The sequence below is a fragment of the Peromyscus eremicus genome, chromosome 16_21, assembly GCF_949786415.1.
Source record: "Peromyscus eremicus chromosome 16_21, PerEre_H2_v1, whole genome shotgun sequence".
Lineage (NCBI taxonomy): Eukaryota > Metazoa > Chordata > Mammalia > Rodentia > Cricetidae > Peromyscus > Peromyscus eremicus.
In genome coordinates this window covers 6759118-6781356 of record NC_081432.1, presented here as the reverse complement: position 1 = coordinate 6781356, position 22239 = coordinate 6759118, and the positions used below count along the sequence as shown (strand labels likewise).

Below are 22239 nucleotides of genomic sequence, written 5' to 3'. Positions count from 1 at the left end.
TTTTCTCAGGGCTGGAGAGATGTCTCATTGGTTAAGGGCAATGGCTGCTCTTCCAGAGGTCCTTAGTTCAATTCTCAGCACCCACATGGAGGCTCATAACTGTCTATAATGGGATCTGATGGCCTCTTCTGGTGTGCAGATATATATGCAAAGTACTCATATACATGAAATACATTTTTAAAAAACCTTTTTTTTTTTAATTAAAGTTTCCCCCATGTCTGTGGATGCTCTCTAGACACAGTCAAATAGCAGGTTGTCATTCTTATCTTTTTTTGTTTGTTTGTTTTTTTTTGTTGTTGTTGTTTTTTCGAGACAGGGTTTCTCTGTGTAGTTTTGTGCCTTTCCTGGGACTCACTTGGTAGCCCAGGCTGGCCTCGAACTCACAGAGATCCGCCTGGCTCTGCCTCCCGAGTGCTGGGATTAAAGGCGTGCGCCACCACCGCCCGGCCGTCATTCTTATCTTTAAATATAGCTGGTACAGGTGTCCCCTCAGGTCATGTCCTAGTGAACTAACACTGCCATTTAAAAAATTTATCACTCCTGAATTAAGTTTACTGGCAGGCTGTTGGTCACCACTGGCACTACATAAGACTAGGGAGCTATGAAATGTTTTCAGATGGCTTTTCCTACCTTTCCCCCCCAGCCCAGGCACCGTTCTTCATACACTTGCAGAATGTATGCACTTTGTTAACATGCAACTTTTGCATTCAGAAGCAACAAATTAAATTTGTCTGAGCAGAATTGCTATGTGCATGGAGGGGAAAAGTAATTTCTCCCCAAGCAGTTCCCGTTTCCTGCTCCTAGCCCAGGCTGTGGTGACAGGAGTGGAGCTGGGGACGGCAGCGGCAACCCAGGAAGAGATTGGTGCAAGCCGCTGGGTTCTGGCAGCATGGGTTTGTAAACAAAGTGACACAGAGTGGGGCAGAAATTCCAGCAGGACCAGGCAGGAGACTGGAAGCCTGGAAATACAGCACAAAGCTGAGTCCCGTCCAGATGGTGTTTTTAATAAATGTATCAGGCTCATATGAAAGACAGTAATGAACGTTCTAAATGGGGAGTGGCCCGTTCCTCTAGGGAGAGCAGCTGCACACTGTCCCTGTGCTGCAGCCAGGTAGGGACGCTGATTCTTCCCAGCACAAAGACCGCAGAAGTTATTTTGACTCCTATGTATTAGGCAGGCCAGGTAGGCACCATGAGGCTTGCATTTCTAGAAGAACTAATAATCCAAGTGTTTCCTGCTGTAAGGAAGGAAATAGCCTCTGGTTGGTATAGTTAGTAGTGACATTTGGGACAAACATCTCCTGTCACAGCTCCTATAATATGATTAACTTGGGAGAGGAGAAAGAATATGGCCAATATTGTATATATACAATATATTGTATTAAAAATTTTAAAACAATAAAAATAATTACCTGGGGGGAATAACAGATGAAAGATGTTTTTTTGTTTTGTTTTGTTTTGGTTTTTTTTTTGTTTTGTTTTGTTTTGTTTTGTTTTTTTCGAGACAGGGTTTCCCTGTGTAGCTTTGCGCCTTTCCTGGAACTCACTCTGTAACCCAGGCTGGCCTCAAACTCACAAAGATCCGCCTGCCTCTGCCTCCCGAGTGCTGGGATTAAAGGAGTGCGCCACCACCGCCCGGCGAAAGATCTTTTATGTCTTTTAAAGCCACCTTCCTTTTTCCACTCCAAAATGGTTTCTTGTCCAGAGTACTCTACTGTGGGTGGCCAGACTGTGTTCATAGATCAGATTTTGATGAAAGACGTTATGAGGACAGAAAGGCCATGTGCTTATGTAGCAGTTCTGCTGCCAAGGCCGCTGGCCCTTCTCTGTCTAGGTCAGGACCCAGAGATTGATCGTGCCTTACTTTCCTAAGGAAATTTCCCCCAAGACAGTGGTGTTTGTCCTCTTTCATCCGTAACTTCAGATTTGTGTGCCTTTGGAGGAGGAACTGTGCTTACAAGATGTAATGCCACAGCCTCATAGAGCAGTGGGAAAAGAAACAAGAGCCCCTGTCCTTAGGAAACGCACCTACTACACCTCAGGGCAGATTAGCCAGACTTACCTACTGCCTTGGATATTAAGGACTGGGACAGGGCTGAAGTGATTACCATCAGATGACAGTGGTTTATAGGAGGCCATCACCCATGGTTTCTGGACCCACATCCTGTCCTCCCCGTCCCACTTGCTGGCATCAGTTGCTTTTTGCATTGATCCAAACCAAGAAGAAGGAATGGAAATGAAGAGGGGGCAGTGTTTGCTGTGGTACTCTAAGAGGCAGGAGATGGAGTCAGCTTCCAAGTAGCTATTAGAGTTCTAAGAACGGCTCTCTTGACAAGAAGCGTGAGCATGATTAGATGACACGCGTGTAGTGGTCTGTGATTACCTTGGTGTGTACACGTGTGTTCTGTGGTTGGCTTCTTCTATAAGGCCTAAATGTCATTGTCTGGCCTGGCCTGGCTTCCCAGTGAACACAAGGCCAGGTTAGCTGTAGCCTGTGACAGTCCCTGGTGTCCATGGCTGATCGAGTCACATCATCTAGGGACAAATTGCTGAGGCAGTCACTTACAGTGTATGTGGGAATTATTGCACTCTGGAGTCTGCAAAGACAACTAGGAAAACCGAGTTGTCTCCCAAGCATGTCAGCATTTGAAATAATTATTGGCTCGGGGTGGGAGGGCAGAGACTCACCATCTTTGATTCTCCCCACCACCACCCCCCGGAGCTGAGGACCGAACCCAGGGCCTTGTGCTTGCTAGGCAAGCGCTCTACCACTGAGCTAAATCCCCAGCCCCACCATCTCTGATTTTTATAAATGGTGTTAAAAATGTGTGAAAAAATTTAAACATTCCTGTGTAGGAAAGTCCTCTGAGCACTACACATCAAAGGTTTGGAGAGTGGAAGGATGGGTACACTCATCAGCAATTAGAGCATCACCAGACTTTGGAATCTGTCCTCTAATAACTCGGTTAGCACAACAGAAGGGAGGAAATAGTGGAGAGAAGAGCTCAGTGAAGCCGGAAACAAAGAGTAGACCTTGAGTGTTGGCTCTATGAAAATCCTGCTAATGTGGGCAGATGTGCTTAGGAGCAGATGAAAACAGAAGAAATATGTATAGGAAAAGGAGAAAAAAGGTGAAAATGGGCAATTCACAGAAGAAAGATTGAGGGTAACTTTATAGGAGAGAAGGGAAAATAAAGTTCATTTGACAAGGTGAGAGACAGAACCCATACTGATACACCAATCACTCCCTGCTGGTTTGGTTGACTTCCCTGAGTGGCTGAGGAAATGGAGCAGTGAGTGGAGAGTGTAAACTTTACAAGTAATTTGATGACTAATTTGTAAGATCTATGGAAGCTGAAGGCCATACATCCATAGCATCATATCCCACCATACCCATGAGTGTATTTCTGTCTCTGTATATGTCTGTACATGCGTATGTACATATATTTACATATTTCTTAAAAAAAAAAAAGAAACTCTTACCTAGAAACTTAGAAGACACTTCTCTTTGTCATGGCAAGGAAAGAAAATGTTAACAATCTAAATGTCCCTGGGGAGGAGATTACATTTTGTAATGTCCATAGATTGCACATAGGGCAAGGTAGCTTTGTGCCCTCCTTTAATCCCAAGTTAAGTAAGGTCATGTGATTTGCAGTGGACAGTGAAAGGTGAGTAAAGGGATATGCCCCTTTAGGAAAAACATTTTAAGAGCTGCTATCGTTGTACTGGGACCTCTGAAAGGTTTTATCAGCAGAGCCACCTGGCTGATGGACTGCAGAACTTGAGTGGATGATAATGTGTCTGAGGACCGGCCGGGGCTGTGTATTTCTGCCAGGCTACTTCCCAGAGCTCTTGGTCTTCTGCTTCCTAAACCCTGCCTTTCAAATCCCAGAAGGCTCCTTTTCCTGGGAGACAGAGGCAGCAGGCTTTACCCTCCAAGGATAGCATTCACCTCTGTGTTAAGAGTCATAGGGAGCTTCTTTCCAAGCCCTCTTTCTGCCAGGAAATCGTCCTCACGGGGACTTGCATGGTGTTTTTACTCTTGCTGCGGTCCTTGTCTGTGGGTGGTCTTCCTTATCTAGAGAGCAAAACAATTAGTTGTCAGGGACTTGAGTGCAGGCTTGTCCCACTTTGAAAATAAACTCGTTGTTATAAGACAACATGAAGTTATTTACTCTGCACCACTAGGAGCTGGAGTGTTTTAGAATGGGGAGTGGTGGTAGTGTTACTCACTGTCTGTCTTTTCCGAGTGGCTAACAGTAGATTTAGGGTAGATGACTTGAATGTTTCAAGAGGATTGTAGGTTTTGATTACGTACATGAATCCTCAGCCCTAGGGCTTCTCATGCCCTTATCTTTTACCATTCCCATCTTAGTGTTTCGAGAGTCTCTACATACTGAGCAGCTGTAGTTTGGTGGGAGCCCTTGACTTTTATAGATGAGCAGGTTGATATGGACTTGAAGTATAGAGGGACTCAGAATCAAAACACAGCTGTTTTTTCAAGACCCAGCAGCTCCTGAGCAAAGGAAGGCCCCTTTCTGGCCACGCAGTGCAAACACAGCGGAGTGGGTCGGGTGAAAGCAATTGCATTCTGGAGAGGGACTGATAGCATGTCTTGGGCCCCTTTCCTGCTCTACAGATTGTGAACTGCTGGATGCATACGTTTCCACTCGACATACATGTAACTGTAGCTCATTAGACAGTTCCTGGCTTGATTTAACTCCCAGAAACGCATTCAAAAATCCATCTGAACTGATGAAAGTTTCTTATTGAGTTATGTTTTACAGTGTCTTTCCACATTGTGTTATCATGTTCTTTATAATGAAATACTTAAGAATTAATTGCTACATATGGTTTGGATATTCCAGCCTCAAGTTCAGTTTTTGTTTGTTTAATTACTTGGCATGGAAACTCCTATCTGAAGATAATGGAGATGTTCTAGTTTCCCTTTTATTTTGATCTGAGATGCTAATTAATTAGTTTTGTTCTGAGCATGCTGTAGGGATATCATGGCTTCTCTTATCCTGATGCTGGATCTCATGATTTGGATTCACAGTTCCCATGGAGAATGTTGCAACAATCGCTGATTGTGCCAGTGTGATCGAAGGAGTCAGTCGGAGCCGAAATGCCTTGCTGAACGGGGACACTAAGAATTATGACTGGGATTCTGGCTATACGTGTCACCAGCTGGGAAGTGGTGCCATTGTGGTTCAGCTGGCACAGCCATACATGATTGGGTCAATACGGTAAGATTTCTTTGCATTTGTTAGTTCAAAGAGTACAGATACACATAATCACCAATAGCTTCACAGAAGAAATTCTGCTGTTTATTATAAAGCTTGGAGGCAGGGCAGGGAGATACCAGCTGTCCGTTTGGAGTGTTCTGAAATGAGACCTGGAGTCAGCAGAGAGGAGAGGACTGGCTGAGAAGCCTCTCTCTGAGGATCTTACTCCTCCTGCAGCTGGAGACTTACGGGGTGATGTTGGGGGCTGGTGTGGGTGAAACGCTGTTTTCAGCTTCCATAAGCACCTTTGCACGTGAACTGGAGACCCAAATAAGAAGCGTGGTTCTAGACAGTCTTTTTAGTGGCCTTGTGTTTGAGTTTCTTCTTGACCCGTTTTGTTTTAAGAAAGGAGCTTTCACTTTGCTTGACTTACAGGATTTTATTAGGTTTTAAGTTTGAGCCTGGTGACGTTCCCAGAAAGTTAGTTCTCAAGGGTAGATACTGTTGGTTTACATCTGTCTGCTTTCCCCTCCGCCCATCTTCTCCCCTCCTCTCTCCTCCCTAGCATCCTTTCCCCTCCTGTCTTCTCTCCCTTGGTTCTAAGGAGGCCTTTGAAGGGTTCCTATAGGAAAAAATAAGTATCTGTCTACCTCAGTCTGCCAAGGGTGGAGGTGTTGGCACATCGTGACTGCCCCCCACCTGGTGCTTTTCTTCACTTGGCTTCCTCCTCCCTACTCCGTCTTAGTCTGTAGGAAGAGCCAGCAGAGGAAAGTAGACGGAGGCAGTGTAGCAGACACAGGCCGTCCTGTTTTTGCTCAGGACAACGACCACAGCTCACTGCTGCTCTGTGGTTCCCACACGTGCTGAGAAGTCAGTGCTGGATGTCTTGAATTGAGACTGTTAGATTTCTTCATTTCAGTTAACCCCATTTCGTCAAGAGCCACATCATAGGCAAAGTATCATAGGAGATAGATAAGGTGGGGCTAAGCACAGGGCTAGATGAACTCACAAGCCGTACTCTTCTGAGCTGTGTGCATTTACTACTGTGTTCTCATGGTCTGCCTAACAGGCGTTCCTAGGACTTTGGTCATGGGTGATGTAAACTGTGTCTGTAGTTCCCTTTGCAGTCTGTCCCACCTCACAGATGTGCTGCTAACAGTTGTCTTTCCTTTGTCTTCTGGCACCGTCCTCCTACAATTTCTGGAAGATTACCAATCATGTCTCTGAGATTACATCTGCAATTTCTTGCAGCAGGCTTGGGGTGTAACTCATCTGAGCCAGAAGACTTGAAATCATTTAAATTGACTAGACACTTTCTCTCACTTCCCCTGTTTGGGACTTCAATTTTCCCTTTATTATGTTTGTCCTGCCATTTCTAATTTGAGGACCAGTCTTCTTACCAATGAAGATTGAAGCAAACAGGCAACTTGGTACCTCTGTCCAGTCTCCTTAATGGCTTCTGAATCCCATTCACTTACCTAGTACTGGGTACTCTTCCCTCCACCACACCATCTAACTCTGTCCATGTGTGTCTCACAGCAAGCCAGCTAAAGTGGAATTCCGTGGTCCTTCCCCTTCCCGTCCCGGTTACCTTACCTCGTCTCAGGATTCGCCCTTGGTTTGGTGGCACCAAGCCAGGACCACAAGGTCTTCCTAAATTTGTTCCCCTCTTGTATCTCTCCCTTGCTGCCCAGCAGTCCTGAGGGTCCATGCTGCTGCCTCCTGAACAGCTCCCAGATTCCCCTCTTCACTGTCCCACTATGGAACGCAGTGAAGCCTTTGTGGTGCCGCTTCTTCTCTACATGCTCCACCATTTACCCTCTCCTCCCCACCACACCAGCCCTGACTCCCTTTGCCCAAAGCAGGTGTGGTGAGTCCAGAGGACAACAGTGTTAGTGACCTCTGTTACAGCCTGGTCTCTTGTGTCTTCAGCACCCAAGCTGCTCTGTCCGTCCGTCCGTCAGTCTGTAGGTCCTGTACTCCTTCACACCATGCTTCTGAGTCTTGACTCATCCCGTTCACTTCACTCTTCCTCCCTCTTACTCTCTTCAGTATTCCTGAACCCACTGAGGGAATACTGGCCATCCTCCTCCCATCATCCTCTGAGCTTCCTGAGACACCCTCTCTTAGTTAGGGTTCTATTGGTGTGATAAAATGCCACGGCTGAAAGCGACTTGTGGGATGAAGGGTTTATTTCAGCTTTAACCTCCTGGCCCACACCCTGTCACCGAGGGAAGTCTTGGCAGGAGGTCCAGGCAGGAACCTGGAGGCAGAACTGGAGAAGAGGCCATGGAGGAGTGCTGCTTACTAGCTTGCTCCTCCTGCTTTCTTACAGAACTCAGGACCTCCTGCCCACGGTGGTACTGCCTCTGCTGGGTGTAGGACTCGTGTTATTTGTACCAGTTGTTGACTTGTCCTTCCCTCCCAGCCTCGCTTGCTGCATGGGGTCTGAGGTAGCTCAAAATCAGTTTCTCATGCAGGGTTGCATGTGCCCCTGAGGTAGTCTTTGTGGACAGACTGAGAATTACAAGCAGGTTTAAGAGGAAACTTACAATTTTAGATTCAGCAGCAGAGACCCTGGGAGATGGTTGCCAGGGTGATAACTCAGGAAAACAAGGGTTTGTCCTGGGGCAGGGCCACCTTGGCCTCTAGCTCTACCAAAGACTTGAATTCTGACTCTGTCTCAAGCAAAGTGTGTGTGACTGGGGCTCCAGGCAGATAGACTGGGCCCGCCTGGTTTTGTCTAAGTATGGAATGAGAATGGTTCCTCCAGACAGTCTCTTTTTTCCTGACTCAGAGGAGAGACGATGAGCAGGCACACAACCTGAGGCAGGATTGGATATCTCGTCACAGTGTGGCGCCTCTCACTTCCTGAAGCCCACGGTTGTTTCTGCAGTAAGAAAATCCACTCAGCTGAAGCGCTGTATAACTAGCCAGGCATTCAAAGAGGCACGTCTTGGTGAAGCTGACATTATGTTGTCAGGAACTGCATTTGCCTCTTCTGTGACATTATTAAGAGGAAAGGGAGGGAGGTTTCCTGGCCACCGATGCCCGTGGACAGCACTGGATATCTTGGCAAGTTGCAGCTACAGCAGGTGATGTGCCCAGGTAGACATTTATTGATGGGAAACTAGGTCAGTGGCACCTTCTCCTGGGGATGACAATTGACCAGCAATGGGCTGATTAGTCAGTAGCATTTGACCCACAGCTTCTATTGCTCATGATGACTAGCTTGCTTTCCTTGTCACTGTATCTGTAGCTACCCAGCGATTCGGAATCCACACCTACAGGGCAAGTGTTAAGAGAGCTGAGATTCATTCTCCCCAGCACAATGGCTGCAGAGCTGGAAACCTGGAAACTCACCCCCCCACACACACACCCACACATCACATAAGCTTTGAAAATACCAATTTCTTTACAGCTGGTGACTTCTCAGGCAAAGGGCTCAATGGTTGATGTTCTTTATTCCTCCGATGGTACACAGTGTGCTATGGATAAGACCTTTCCTTCTTTGAGAGCTTGCCATGTAGCTAGGCAGGCAAGCAGAGCTAGCTTTCCTGGCAGAGAGAGTGCTTGGGCTCCACGGTCAGCAGAGCCCAGTCCTGCCAGTGTGTCTGGATAAGTAAGTGCCCTGTGGTATCCTGGGAAGGGTGGCTGGAAACATGCTCTCCGATCATCTCCCTATCCCATCATTTTCTTTCATTCATTCCGTAGACACTTGGCTCTTTTCTGTGTGTCAAATACTGTGGTAGATGCTTAGGGTACAGCATTGAGTAAACAAGCTGAGCACTGACATGCTCTTGGAGCTGACATTCAGGGCAGAGATGTAAGAAAGAAACAAGCATGTTTATAGTATCTCAATTCTTGGAAGAACTACGAGGAAGTCAGGAGGAAGAGGAGGAAACAAAAGGAGGAGACAGTTCAGTCTCAGTCTGAGAAGGGGACCTGTAAGCAGAGCTGAAGGACAGTCAAAGCAAGCACCCCTGGAGATCCAGGGTAAGTACCACAGACGAGCTGCCGAGGCCTGGTGGAGGGAGAACAAGAAGCAAGGCCTGTCAGATTTGGGGGTTCGTTACTGTCTCCATACTTAGCACCAACTCCCCAGACCAACTCCCCCTGGCACTCTCATCACATGCTTTATGAATGCCATGGGAGAAGAGGAAGAGATGGGGGCCTGACCACAAGGCCCTTGAGGTGCCCTCTTGCCCTGCCTGGGTGCTCCAGTTCTGAAAGAGCCAGCCTCCAGTATTTGCCTTGGGCAGGACACACCCCTAAGGCGGTGGAACTGGAAACAAAGCAGCTGGTCCTTGTTGCTAGGTTTACAGGCACCACAGACTTTACTCACTTTTAAGAAGAAAAAGGGATTTCCAGGAATGTGCCTTAAAAGTAGGTAATTGAGTAGTAATTATACCATTTCCATGGCATTTTAAAAACATTAAAATTTAAATAACAGGAAATCTTCAGAGGCCTGACCACATAAAAAGACCAGGCTAGAGTCATAATAACTAACCAGATCTGTTATGTCTTAGTTTATAGCCCCCCTGTCACCTTAGTTTAGGACTGATTCTCTTTCTGCTTGCTGATGGAGAGATTCTGTTAAGTGCCCTTACGTCTGGGAGGGGAAACCAAGCGTGTTATGTAATGAGCTCACTGAACACCACCAGCCCTTCCCAGCTGATAGATGACAGACCTTACCTAAACCCTAACTGTAAGATAATCAATTAAATTAACAATTTTTACATTAGCTTTGAAAGAGAGGTTTTGTAACTGATACATGCAATAGTGTCAGTAAAATACCCATAATGCTTTAAATAACAGACCTAATTGTAAGTAAATAGGCTGCCCAAGGAAGGTCCAGTGTCAATAGATGGAGCTAAATAAATGCAGATCAAGTCATTAATAACACAAGAACACTCTGAGTCCTCAGTTGGAATATACACATGTATACATACGCAGTAAGGTTACTGAGTGGGTCTAGTCCAAAGGATATTCTTGATGGATATTCATAATCTCTTTAGTCTGAGGTAATGAGGCTCTCTCCTATTTTTTAATAGGGGGAAACTACCCACCTGTGTGCCTCCTAGATAAGATAATCTGGGCAAAGAATGGCGGAGGCACAAAGGAGTTTGTGTCCTAGAGTTACTGCACATGGGTAAAGGGAGTAGCAGAAGCAGAAGGAAGTGTAGGCAGAAAGGACTCACACATGCCGCCGGCCTTTTCTTTGAGCCTGTTTTGCTTTTTCTGGGAACAGTTAGGGCCACACTGGGTTCAGCTGCCCTTTCATTACTGAACAGCTCTGCCAGCTGTAGGTTACCTATTCAGGTTGTGAGTTCCAAGGACCCCCCTTTGACTGCAATTTTTCCTCCTTTCGGCTGCTTACCACCTTGCCAGAGTGTTACTCGTCCACTCCTGTCCTGAGGGACAGGCACAGAAAGAAAGAGGAGTTGGAGACCATTCCATTTTGTCTCCTCCTTAATAGCTCTATTAAGGTTTATTCAATAAGGGCGAGGAGAGGAATTGAAGTTCATGGTTCAAATAATAGTTTATAGTTATTCAAATCTTTTCTATTTGTGTGAGCCCATCATTTCCTGGAGGATCACAGAAAATCTCAAATTGAAGATAGCGATTTTTTAATATTGTGATGGACTTGGTCTCTGTAGCACATTCCAAGCGCCTGGTGTGGTGCTGTGTGCAGTGAGTTCACAGTAAACACTCATTGACCGTACTGACAACGCTGTGTTAGTGCAGCTAAAGGGAGTTCTATCTATCAACTAAATTGGACATCATATTTGCTCAGTGTGGCTGATCTAAGCGTATGTGAGCAAACTGCTAAAGATCTGGGCCTGCGGATAACTGCGAAGGGCTTGGGAGGCAGGCACCAGCATCATCAGCACAGGGAAGGACACCTGCCGCCTCAGCCGCTCTGCTTCAATCTCAGCCTGTCTGCGTGCCACTGGGGTAGCAGCACATCCATTTACATTAGACAGCTTCTTTGCAACCCAGAGAGCTAGAAATTTCCTTTTTATAGTCTAAAGAATACAGCAAGCATCTAAATATATGACTCCTCTGCTTTGGATTAAGATTGCCTATAATTCTAGTTGAAATTGGAAAGATATTTTACCAAATTTGCTTCCTATCAGTCATGCTGAGCACCGTCTGTCACAGGCCTGAACTGAAGATTCTTCCTTGTCTTGCTGGTCTGTGATTTATTTACTAAGTGCTGTTTCTCCCTGAGCCCATCTGCATCATGCTGACGTCTCCTCCTCACCCACAGACCTCAGTACACTGGTTTCCAGAAAAATCACAAAGTAAAGAATTGTGTCTGTGGTTGCCAACAGATGCTGGCGTCTGACCTGTGTGAACATGGAAAGGCCAGGAATCCTGGAGCCTGGTAGCAGAGAGAGTGTGGGGGCACAGTAAATAGACCCTAGCTATTTTCCACGGTAGAGAATTTCAAGATGAGACTGAATTACTATGGCAACTAAGTTGCATGTGAAAAATACAAGAGGGGTGATAGATTCAGATGTTCTTTGGAAATGCAAGAAATGCTAAATGCCCCCCAAAAGGTAGGGGTGTGTGTGTGTGTGTGTGTGTGTGTGTGTGTGTGTGTGTATGTGTGTGTGTGTGACTTACCTCATATGTCAGCCATTTATCTCCCTTGATTCTCTGGGGAACTTGACAGCTAGTCATCACATACACAGCTAGATAATGTGAAAAGTCTTTCAGTTGTCAAAGACTAGCCCACAAGGAAGACATTTTTACACAAGATTTAAACCCATCTGACCTAATATTTCATGCACAAACACATGCTTTGTTAATTATCCAGATTGTTGGTTAAAATTGCTCTAAAGCACCCAGTTCACAGTCATTCATTTGCTTTAGAAGACGGAATGAGTACAGTGCATTGGCTCTGGGTCTGGGAACCCCACTGTGCCCTGCTCTGGCTGATGGCCTCGACTACCCCAAAGTAGGCCACACAGTGTCATAGAAACGTGGCTGCTGTTGGGAGGGCTGATGGAGGAACTTTGAGAAAATGGATGGAAACTTGCACAGACTTAGTAGTCTGGATTGCTTCAGTGCCTCTTTTGAGTGTTTAGTGAAAAAGCAATTCTGAACGTCATGCAGGGCCAGTCCTTAAAGCAGTCCAAAGCGGTTAGTCTACCTTTGGAAGTCTTCGCGTTTCCCAGGTGCCTTTAAATAAAATCTTTTCTGCCCTCTGGGAGCTCAACTTTTCCATCTTTGTATGTTTTGCTGTCTCTTAGTAACTCTCAGTGTCAAGGCGTGTACTCAGAAGCCTCCACTCCCTTACTGATTTGTTTGTGTGTTTAACCCTCTGTAAAAGCATAGCCACAGTGGCCCTTGCCAGAAGCATTCTCAGAATAGGTAAGAAATGAGCCATGGAGACCAAGAACGTCCTGAGTCCTGCACCTGTTCCTCTTGCCTGGCCCCACTGTCTGCCTGCCTTCCACATCCTTCCGGTGAATAGCAATGACTAGGAATGCTGCCTGGTGTCCCCAGGACCCTCTTCATCTGCCCGCCAGGACACATGGGCTTCGCTCCTGCTGAGGAATCTCTTTTTTCTGCTGTGCTGCCTCTTTCAGAGATGTCTCGGGTTCAACACAAGAGGGCTCAGTTACTAGGTAAATGCACACCATGCTCTTACTTCTCCCAGGATCTTCTTTCTTTGCTGCCCTTGAGTCCTAATGGGAAGGATTGTCTTTCTCCCTTCTGAAAGCACGTCCCTCCATGATGACATTGCCGGTCTTGTGTCGTGATTCTTTTTCTGTAACCCAGCACTGCTCAGGATGGCTTCAGTCTCCTCAGTTTACTGTTGAGAACTGGCTGATACTTCTCTTGCTTTCTATGCCGACCAGTAATTCTTTTTATTTTATTTAGTGTGTGTGAGTATTTCGCTTGTGTGCATGTCTGTGTACTGTGCATGTGCCTGGTGCCCACAGAGTCCAGAAGAGGGTGTTGGGTCCCCTGAAACTTGGTGTCTCATAGCTGCTGGGAGACACCATGTGGGTGCTGGGAATCGAACCCAGGTCCTCTGGAAGAACAGCCGATGCTCTTAACTGCTGAGCCATCTTCCTCTTCTCCCCCCAGTAGTTGTGGGTGCGAGCTGTGCTCACTGTCATTTGGAGGATGAAGACACCAAGGTGCTGGTTGGGCTCCTTGTCCTTGCCACCATAGCAGGATGAGGCGGCTGGTGCTGATACTTACTCTGAAGACTCCAGTTTGTTGCAGGGCCTCTCACAGCCTCTTTAGCTCTAAAAAGCAAAAGAGAAGAGACAGCACCTTTCCTTGGGGTCAGCCTGCTTTTGTTCCCTAAGGCTGTAAGTTACTGAAACTCAGTTATCTGTCACAACTAAGACTTAGCATTTGCATTCATTGCTAGTACTCATTTACTCCAGAGGAGCTTATTTTTGAGTTTAGTTTAGTTGCAGTTAACAGAGAAAGATCTAAATTCTTTTTCAATTTATTTTTATTTTGTTTTGATTCTGTTGCTATCTTTTTTTTAATCTATAGGAGTGAGGTCCTACAATTTAATGAACAATACTTTTTTTTTTCTTTTCCACTTGTGTTTTTGCCTCAAAGAAACAAGACAACTGTTTGAGCTTTAATTACGAGTCTGTGTTTAGACAGGAGTAAGGAAAAGGGCAAAGAGAGAAAACAATCCGAGCCTCCCCGCCAAGCCTGCCCCTTCTCATAAGGAAGAGTCTTAGCCTTGCTCAGAGCCCGTATATCCCTGCCCTGGGATGGAGCCCATGTTGGTTACGATTATTAGGTGGCACAAGGTCATCAGGTTAACCCTAGCAGTGCTGGCTAGAAAATTGAGGGCCGAGTGATGAGCTGCCTCACCTAGGCACAGTACAGCCACAGAGCCTGCCTTGTGCCAGGTTCGTTGTGCTTTGAGATTTTTACAAGCCCCCATATTCCACGTGCTCTGTTGGTTCATGTGTAAAAACAGCCTATTGAGACTTCGCCCATCTAACACACAGAGAACAGTGAGGGGCTCTACTTTTGGTGCTGAGGATTAAGCCCAGGACCTTGAACATGCAAAGCCAACACTCTGCCCCTGAGCTGTACTCCCAGCCTGCCATTTGTTTTTATTTATTCACTTCTCACTATAGCCTAGGCTGGCCTCCAACTCTTCATCTTCTTGCCTTTGCCTCCAAAGTGCCGGGTTATAGGCAGAGGACACCATGCCCAGCTACATTTCTTTTTAAAATTTGTCCTTTGAGGCCACAGCTTCTGGGTGTGACTAAAACAGTACTATAATAATAGTGCTTTATATTAGTCTCAGCTTCAAAAATGTTCTGTAAATTAAAAAAGCTGTCTGCTTACTGTACAGTTCTCATCCAGAATGAGAGGCATTGCTGATTATGTATGTTTGATTTCTTATTCATGAAATTTACTTCTTAAGAAAAACTATGTTTCTGTTACAAATATTTAATCAGGTTTTCTGTAACTGGTCCCTGTGTTTTGCCAGCATAGTGATAAATCATGCACATAATAAAGTTTGGGAGGCAGGCAAGATTCTAGCTGACTTCCAATTAAAGGAGAACAAGGGCTAGAGATGTGGCTCAGTGGTAGAGTGCTTGTCCATCATGCACAAGGCTCCAGGTTCAAACTCCGAACCACACAGAAAAAAAAGTAGTAAAGAAATACGATTTTTAGAGTTTAAAAAACCATGTCCACCTGGGCATGGTAGTGCACACCTGTAATCCTGGTTTACAGGATTACACTAAGGAAGCAGAGGCAGGAAGATTGCTGCAAGGTTGAAGCCTGAGCTACATAGTGAATTCCAAGCTAGTCAGGGTTACATAGCAACACTTTGTCTGAAAAATACGTCATGTCCACTTACCCTGGAATAAAACAGTAAATAAGAGACTTTACGTTCTAAGAAGGTATGGACACTGACTGTCACACTACCTCTAGTCTTTCTCTGACTTCTGTATTCATTTCTGTGAGGCTAAAAAAATAAAAATAAAAAAATAATACAAATGCAATAAAATACTGTTTATTGGGAAATTCACTGTAACCTTGTTAAGAAATAGATAAGGCATTATCTATAGATAATTAGTGGTAACCAGGTGAATAATATCTTACTGGTAATAACCTTCCTAGGAAGATAGGAGAGCAGCTTTGTCATGATTAAGTTACTATAGTAACCTTTTAGCTGTCCATGTTAGACTCAGAAGCAGGTAGAGAATTTGTGGAGATGAGTTGGTCCTATTCAGGAAGAACATGTTCAAGACCCATCCCCATTTAAAATTGGCTTCATTACAGATGCCAAATTGAGGAGCTCAGTTAAAACACCAAGTACTAAGGTCTTATTGTTCTTTGGACCTGAACTACTCTGGCCAGCTAGCTTGCAGATTACATTTTATAATCCCAGAAGGCAGCACTAGAGAGATGGCAAGGGACAGATGTATACAATTGCACTGCACACTCTCTGCTTAGCTGGTGAGGTTTGGTCTTTGGGGTCATCTTCCTCTGAAGCTGCTGTCACATTCACTGCTCTGATCATCGCTGTATGGCTCTTTTGGCATGTTATTTATGGACTCAGGGTTTCTCTGTAACTTGTTTATCTGCCCTACCCCTTCCATCTATCTCACAGGGATTTGGAGGGTGGTGGCCACTGACCATCCTTTTTGTGTGTCTTCACCCTGAGAACGTTCATCTTAGGCATTTAGAATCAGTTTGGGACGTAAGGAGGACTTGGGAATGGTTCCTTTTAATTAAATACCTCCCTCTCTCTCTCTCTCTCCATCCCTCCTCCCCTCCCTCTCTCCCTCCCCCTCTTTTCCTCCCTCTCCCTCCCTTCCTCCCTCCTTCCATCCTTCTTGTCCTTCCCCTCTCTCCCTCCTTCCCTCCCTTCCTCCCTCCTTCCCTCCTCCCTCCCTCTCTCTCTTCCTCCCTGCCTTTCTAACTGTGTAGCTGTTGGGAAAAGTACTAGAAATTTGGTGTGAAAGGCAAGCCAAGAATTGTCAGTGTGCTTGTCACAGTAACAAAGATGGAACTGTGACTAAAGCAGACTCTTAACTCCATGTGGAATTTGCCACATTAAAAAACATATTTTGAAACATTCAGTGAAAAAAGATTTTAGACATTTTTAGGTTAGGCTCAACCTCATTTTAAACCAAGCCTTTATACTTGGGCTCTGTCACTGTTCACTAAGACTGGCCTCAGTTCTGGGGCATGGCCAGGTTTCCTGTAAAGAGACAAGCAGTACATATGTCGTACTTCCCCCCCTTAGGGGCACTGCTGTGCTCCAGCAGACTCTCTATACGAGACAAGTGTAGATAACCCTTGCATAATCTAGCCAGACACTTTCCTCATTGACATCCCTGGCATACATAGGAAAAACAAAGAGTCGGGATTCACATGCCTTCTACAGTTTCAGTACGTGAAAATAGAATACTTGTAAACCTGCTATTAAAAGTAATACGGAAATTAGCGTCTTGTTTGGGAACAAAACACATGCCGTGATCCAGTGGTTCTTCTGCGTTGTCTTGTGAGGAACAAGCCTTTGTCTGCTACACTGAGAGGAGCCAGTGTAAGCAGTGGCCTAGGAAGCTTGAGCTCTCGTCTGTGTGCATGCCAGGCAGACCACCTCTGGCCCTGAGCTTTTAGACGCTGAGGATCTTCGAAGACAATGTTTGTGAGAAAGGTTCCACTTCTCAAGAATACTTGTTTTGGGTTTTGTTTTTTAATCATTTATTTTTATTTTATATGCATTAGTATTTTGCCCTCATGTATATATGTCTGTGTGAGAGTGTCAGACCCTGGAATTGGAGTTAGAGACAGTTGTGAGCTGCCATGTGGGTGCTGGGAATTGAACCAGGTCCTCTGGAAGAGCAGCCAGTGCTCTTAACTGCTGAGTCATCTCTCCAGCCCCTCAAGAGTACTTTTTAAAATATTGTTTTTCTCCCCCCCCCCAACTAATTATCTATCTTGTGGATATTTTAGAAGAATACTGAAGGGTGTATCATTTATTGGTTTTTTGTTTGTTTTGTTTTGTTTGAGACAGGGTGTCTCTGCATAGCCCTGATTGTCCTGGAACTCACTCTGGCTGGCCTCGAACTCAAGGATCTTTTTGCCTCTACCTCCCAAGTGCTGAGATCAAAGGTGTGCACCACCATGCCTGGCTTTCATCAATTGTTTTGTATTGAAGGGGAAAGGGGAAAAAAAACAAAAACAGATTAGAGAAATACAACCACAAATCATTCTAAATGAAATCCATCTCCCTCCTTCTCCCTCCTCACACTGTCCATCCACTTAACAGGTGAAATGAGGCTGTGGCTGTAGAGAAAGACAGAGAAAGTTGGGGCTCTTGCCTCCCATCTGGTAAGGCCACACACCATGTCGTCACATTGAGCAGTGTGGTAGAGCCCTTTGTGGTCCACTCCTGCTTCTTCCCTTGGGTGACAGTTCACATCTCCTGAATGTCCCCAGACCATCAGAGCTGCCCCTGGCTTTAGGAAGTTGGCTCAAGATGTCCCCAGCGTAGCTCTTTGAAGTTGTCTTGTGTGTGACTCACTCAGGGTACTTTAGCCACAGCCTCCTCTGCCCCTTATAAATGTCATAGTGGCCCTTGGGGGCTCAGCGCTGGAGAGGGAGGATCCCAAGAAAAGGTGAGATTTCACCTCTGGACCCAGATCATTCTTAGCCCCACGTCCTTTCTTCTGTGCTTTCTGCAAGTGTCGAGTACAGGGCATGAACCTGGTAGCAGGGCGTGTGCTCTCAGCAAGTCCCTGTGGGTCCTGTTAGCCCAAATAGGAAAGGTAAAGGGCTGTAGCAAGAGGATGGTGGGGCAGAGGGGGGGAGATAAATGTTTGCTGGTCTTAATAAGGAAGGATGAGGCAGCTGAATGAAAGGAGACAGCATTTAATTCCCAGAGTTCAGTATTCTAGTGACACCTCCTGCAGCGCCAGTCAGTGTGGCGTGGAGGTGGGGTGGGGTGGGGTGGGGTGGTCTTGCTGCCACAGAGCCTCCAGAGTGATTTATTCATCTGCCTCCTTCACTGTGATTTCCTTCTTTCAGACTTCCAATATCCATCACTGAAAACCATGCTTTTTATATGGGACTTTACCCTAGTGGCTTGCCTGGAATACATTTTGAAGGATTAGTGTACATGGCATGGAGACTGGCCCCTATGCCCAGCACACGCTGGTGAATATTCATGCCGACACCTGGAAGGGTTATTTCTAAAAAGGCAGCTCAGGCAGAATACATTCCGAAGAGGGAGTGTTTTCTTCTTGTCTTAGGACCCCTCCTCCACGCAGATGTGGGGGGGGGGGGCAGGAGCTGGAACCTGCTTCCTTCCTCTTCCCAGACCCCTCCCTGCCAGCCTTTGCCTGGGCTCCAGCTCTGCACAGATCAGTGTAGGGCTTCTAGAGGGGAGCGGCAACTAACTGTTCACTTAGCCTTTGCTCCTGTTACCCACACCAGTTGGCTTTAATTATGGCTGTTGAGTAGTTAGGAAAGTTAAAGTTGTGAATGCTCATCTGAACATGTTTGAATTAAAAGTTGTGATCCTAGCTTTGAAGGTCTGGATCAAGAAAACTGTACCAAGTGGCCAGTGATCAAAAGAATCCTATTGAAAAACTTAATTAGCCATTTTTCCTCTAGCTATTACAAAAAAGAAATCACATAAAATGTTGCTTATTTTCTGGCTTCTTGCCATTCTTCAAAAGATTAATCTCACAGCAACATATTAAATTGATTAATTATCTTTTGTTTATAAGAACTTATAGTTATTTCGGATTTTCACCTTTGTGTGCTGTGGAGAAGATGTTGCTATTATTGTTCTCATTAATGTCTTTATTTTAATGGTAAGTCATGTACCACATGGGGAGTCATGATTTATCACAGCTCAGTCTTGGAACAGAATAAACTACCTGTCCTCTAAGCCTTACATTGTACAGCGCTTGCAACTTGCTGCTTTGGTCTTGTGTTTCAGAGGGTGGCTTTCATGTGGACCTCATAAAAGAAGTTCAGAAAATGGATGTGGGGGCGAAATTTTAAGACAAGTAGATATGACAGCCAGGCAGCTAGCCGACTTTGATTATATGGGATAGGAGAATTGGTACTGGCTACAGGAGGTCGGGCAGGAAGGCCCAGCCAGCACAGGTGGTAGTGAGAGATCCAGGCCTGAACTGTTTTCAAGTCACTCAGCAAGTGCCCAGGACTTTGTAGATTATGTCTGTAGGGAACACTGGATGACTCAGAGCTGGGGCAGAGGTGGGGACCTAGATCTGACTCGGGTGAAGAGGTCAGGCTGGTAAGAAAGAGAAAGAGGTGTGGGAAAATGGTACTGGCTGTGTTGAGAGAGACCAGAAAAGAGGTTTGCTAAGGGCAAAAATAGAGAAAGGACATGAGTGAATGGGAAGGGGTTTGCCTTATGCTTCGTCTCTGCTGGAATGTTCTCTTGCCTGTAATATTGAGTCAAGCCTTCCTACCTTGTTTTGCCCTTCTATTCTCCTCCTCTCTCGCCAGGTTGAGAGAGCACAAAACTGTGCCTATAGCTAAATTTGAGTTCTCCCCCAGACACAAATTCCTGTGAACCCTTGACCCAAGGGAGTAGAAAGGAGCTGTAGAGCTTATTCAATTTCTTTTTGACTCTGTTTCTTAGTTCTTTGTGTAGGTTGTATGCATGTGAGCACACATTAGCATGTAGTCAGAGGAGGAGACGAATAAAGTAAGAGATGAAATAGCAGTGAGTGGGCTGGGCTGCAGCTCAGCTGGTAAAGCACTTGTCTAGCATGCATGAGGCCCTGGGTTCAGACCCCAGCATTGCCAAGGAAGAAGGAAGTGAGGAGGGAGGGAGGCATGGAGAAGCAGTGAGGTCCTGTGAAAAGTGCAGTTTATCTGGAATCTATGTTCTTTCCCCCATCCTCAGTAATCCTGCTCTATACATCCTCTAAAGTGTGAGCCAGTTGAGAAGGTAGTATGCTGGGGACAGGTGGCCCCTGCTTAGGGAGCATCCTTTGGGTGTTGTTTTGTTAGAAATGTAGAGCCAACTGAGTTTGTTCTCATCACCCTCCACACCCCACCTGTTGGATGGATGCCCATGGTGGGACTGTTTTACCCTAGAGGAGTCATATGTATCAAAGGCTGAGGAAGCCAAATCCCTAACACTTAGATTATAAAGTGAATCCCAAGCTCTTTGTCAGGTCTGTCTGTCTTACTCTCCCTATAATTTCATAGAATTTGAGGGGAAAAGATCACACACATCATATTGCCTTTAGCTCTTACACATACTGACTCTGGCCCCCAGTGCTCTTCCCAACACTGAAGCTGTAAGTGAGCTGGCTAAATGTCTAGGAAGCCACGCCCTGTGCTCAGCCTCCTCCTGGGAGCCTATCTCACTGTGTGTCCACACCGTGAGGAGGAGGAAGCTGCCAGCATCAGGGCAGATGGCCTTGCTGCAGAGCGGGAACCTGGTAATGCCAAATTTAAACACCGGGAAAGATCTGTAAAAGCTGCCTGCCTGCTTAACATGTCCATGCCCAAAAGGTCTGCCGCAGCACGAGGCTTCACTTTGTCAGATACCACAAGGCCAGCCAGTGACCATTTGGTGCCACCTGCTTGCTTAAGGAAGGGGCTGTATTGCAAAAGAGTCACCTTCAAAATACAAGAAAGAGCTTTTCTCCTGAGGGCATTGGCCTAGACATAGTTTTCTCATATTCACATGGAAAGCATAAAATGAAAGACTATGTAGTATGAAATCCAGATCATAAGACTGGGCCAAAACTCACTTGCCAAAAAATAAAGGTTTGCCAAGTGACTGAATAATCTAAAGGTAACTGGGGCAGTGTTTAGTGCATGCCAGAAAATTAACCAATGACTTAGACAAAGAGCTTTGCATTGAGAAGTAGGAAGTGCGGGGATTACAAATTGATACTTTTTCCTAAGTGTGATAATGTGTGCACAGACAGTGGGTGTGGTCTGTGCATATATGAACTGAAGCAATGCTTAGTCACTTCTCATCCCACACTTGAGCCCCTGGTACCATACAGCGTCAGCTCTTAGGTTCTCAGCCAGACCTTGAATTTAAAGCTCACTGTCCCCAAGGAAAAGAACCAGGTCCCAGCAGCTGCTAAAGATGGCTAGTTCTGTCTTGTCTCAGAGCTGGGAAAGCCTCTCCTTGTCCAGTTGTTCCGAGTTGCACCCCATAGGCAGGCTCCCCACTTACACTCCCTGGATTGTGGTATACCAGGTGTAAGTCGGAACTAGAGATGCAGCCCCGCTTTCATTGCTGTCTGTCCTAATGAGATGGCACCCACAGGCAGCCCAAGTGTCGATTTTGCCACCTCCCTTTATTTCATCTTGGGGCATCAGTGCCTAAACACCAACTACAGACACCAGACACCAAGACCCGGAGCGAGGCTGCTGTTTCTGACTTCCTTGGAGAACACATCTCCTGTCTGCTGCAGTCTGGATGGGAAGGCTTGGTGTCCAGCCGTGGTGCTTTCCAGAGATGGAGGAACCTTTTAGAAGTGAGGCTTCGTGGAAGGGAGGTCTGCAGGTCATCACAGAATGCCTTTAGAGAACGCTAGAGCCTTGGCCCTTTCCAGCTCCCCCGTTGGCTGCCTGGCTACAAGCATTTTCCTTCACTGCACACTGTCTCACCACAGACCCAGAAGTAACGTGCTGACAGCCAGGCACTGAAACAGCAAAAACTGCTATAGCCAGGTGTGGCTAACCCTAACACTTGGGATGCAGAAGCAGGCAGATGTCTGTGAGTCAGAGGCCAGCCTGATCTACATGGTTCCAAGTGAGACCCTATCTTAAAATAAAACAAAACAACAAAGCCTATGTGCCAAAATAAACCTTACCCATTTTAAAGTTTAGTATCTCAAGTATTTTGTCACAGTGACGGAAAGCTGACAGACACAGCATCCTAGCTTTGAGAGTTTAAGCAGTATCCTACAGGAGATCGAGGCTCTGGTGTGTTCTGCTAACGTACTTGCCAAGAACGCTTTCCTCTGGTGACAAGCCCGTA

At 45.9% G+C, this 22239-nt stretch overlaps 1 protein-coding gene across 1 annotated transcript in view; it reads left to right on the top strand.

Annotated features, from left to right (window-relative positions):
- Btbd9 (BTB domain containing 9) overlaps positions 1–22239 on the top strand; it is a 363175-nt gene that overhangs the window by 268458 nt on the left and 72478 nt on the right. The window contains exon 8 of the mRNA XM_059281697.1: positions 5057–5246. Within this exon, the coding sequence (XP_059137680.1) occupies positions 5057–5246 (190 nt within the window). The remainder of the gene's footprint in view (positions 1–5056; positions 5247–22239) is intronic.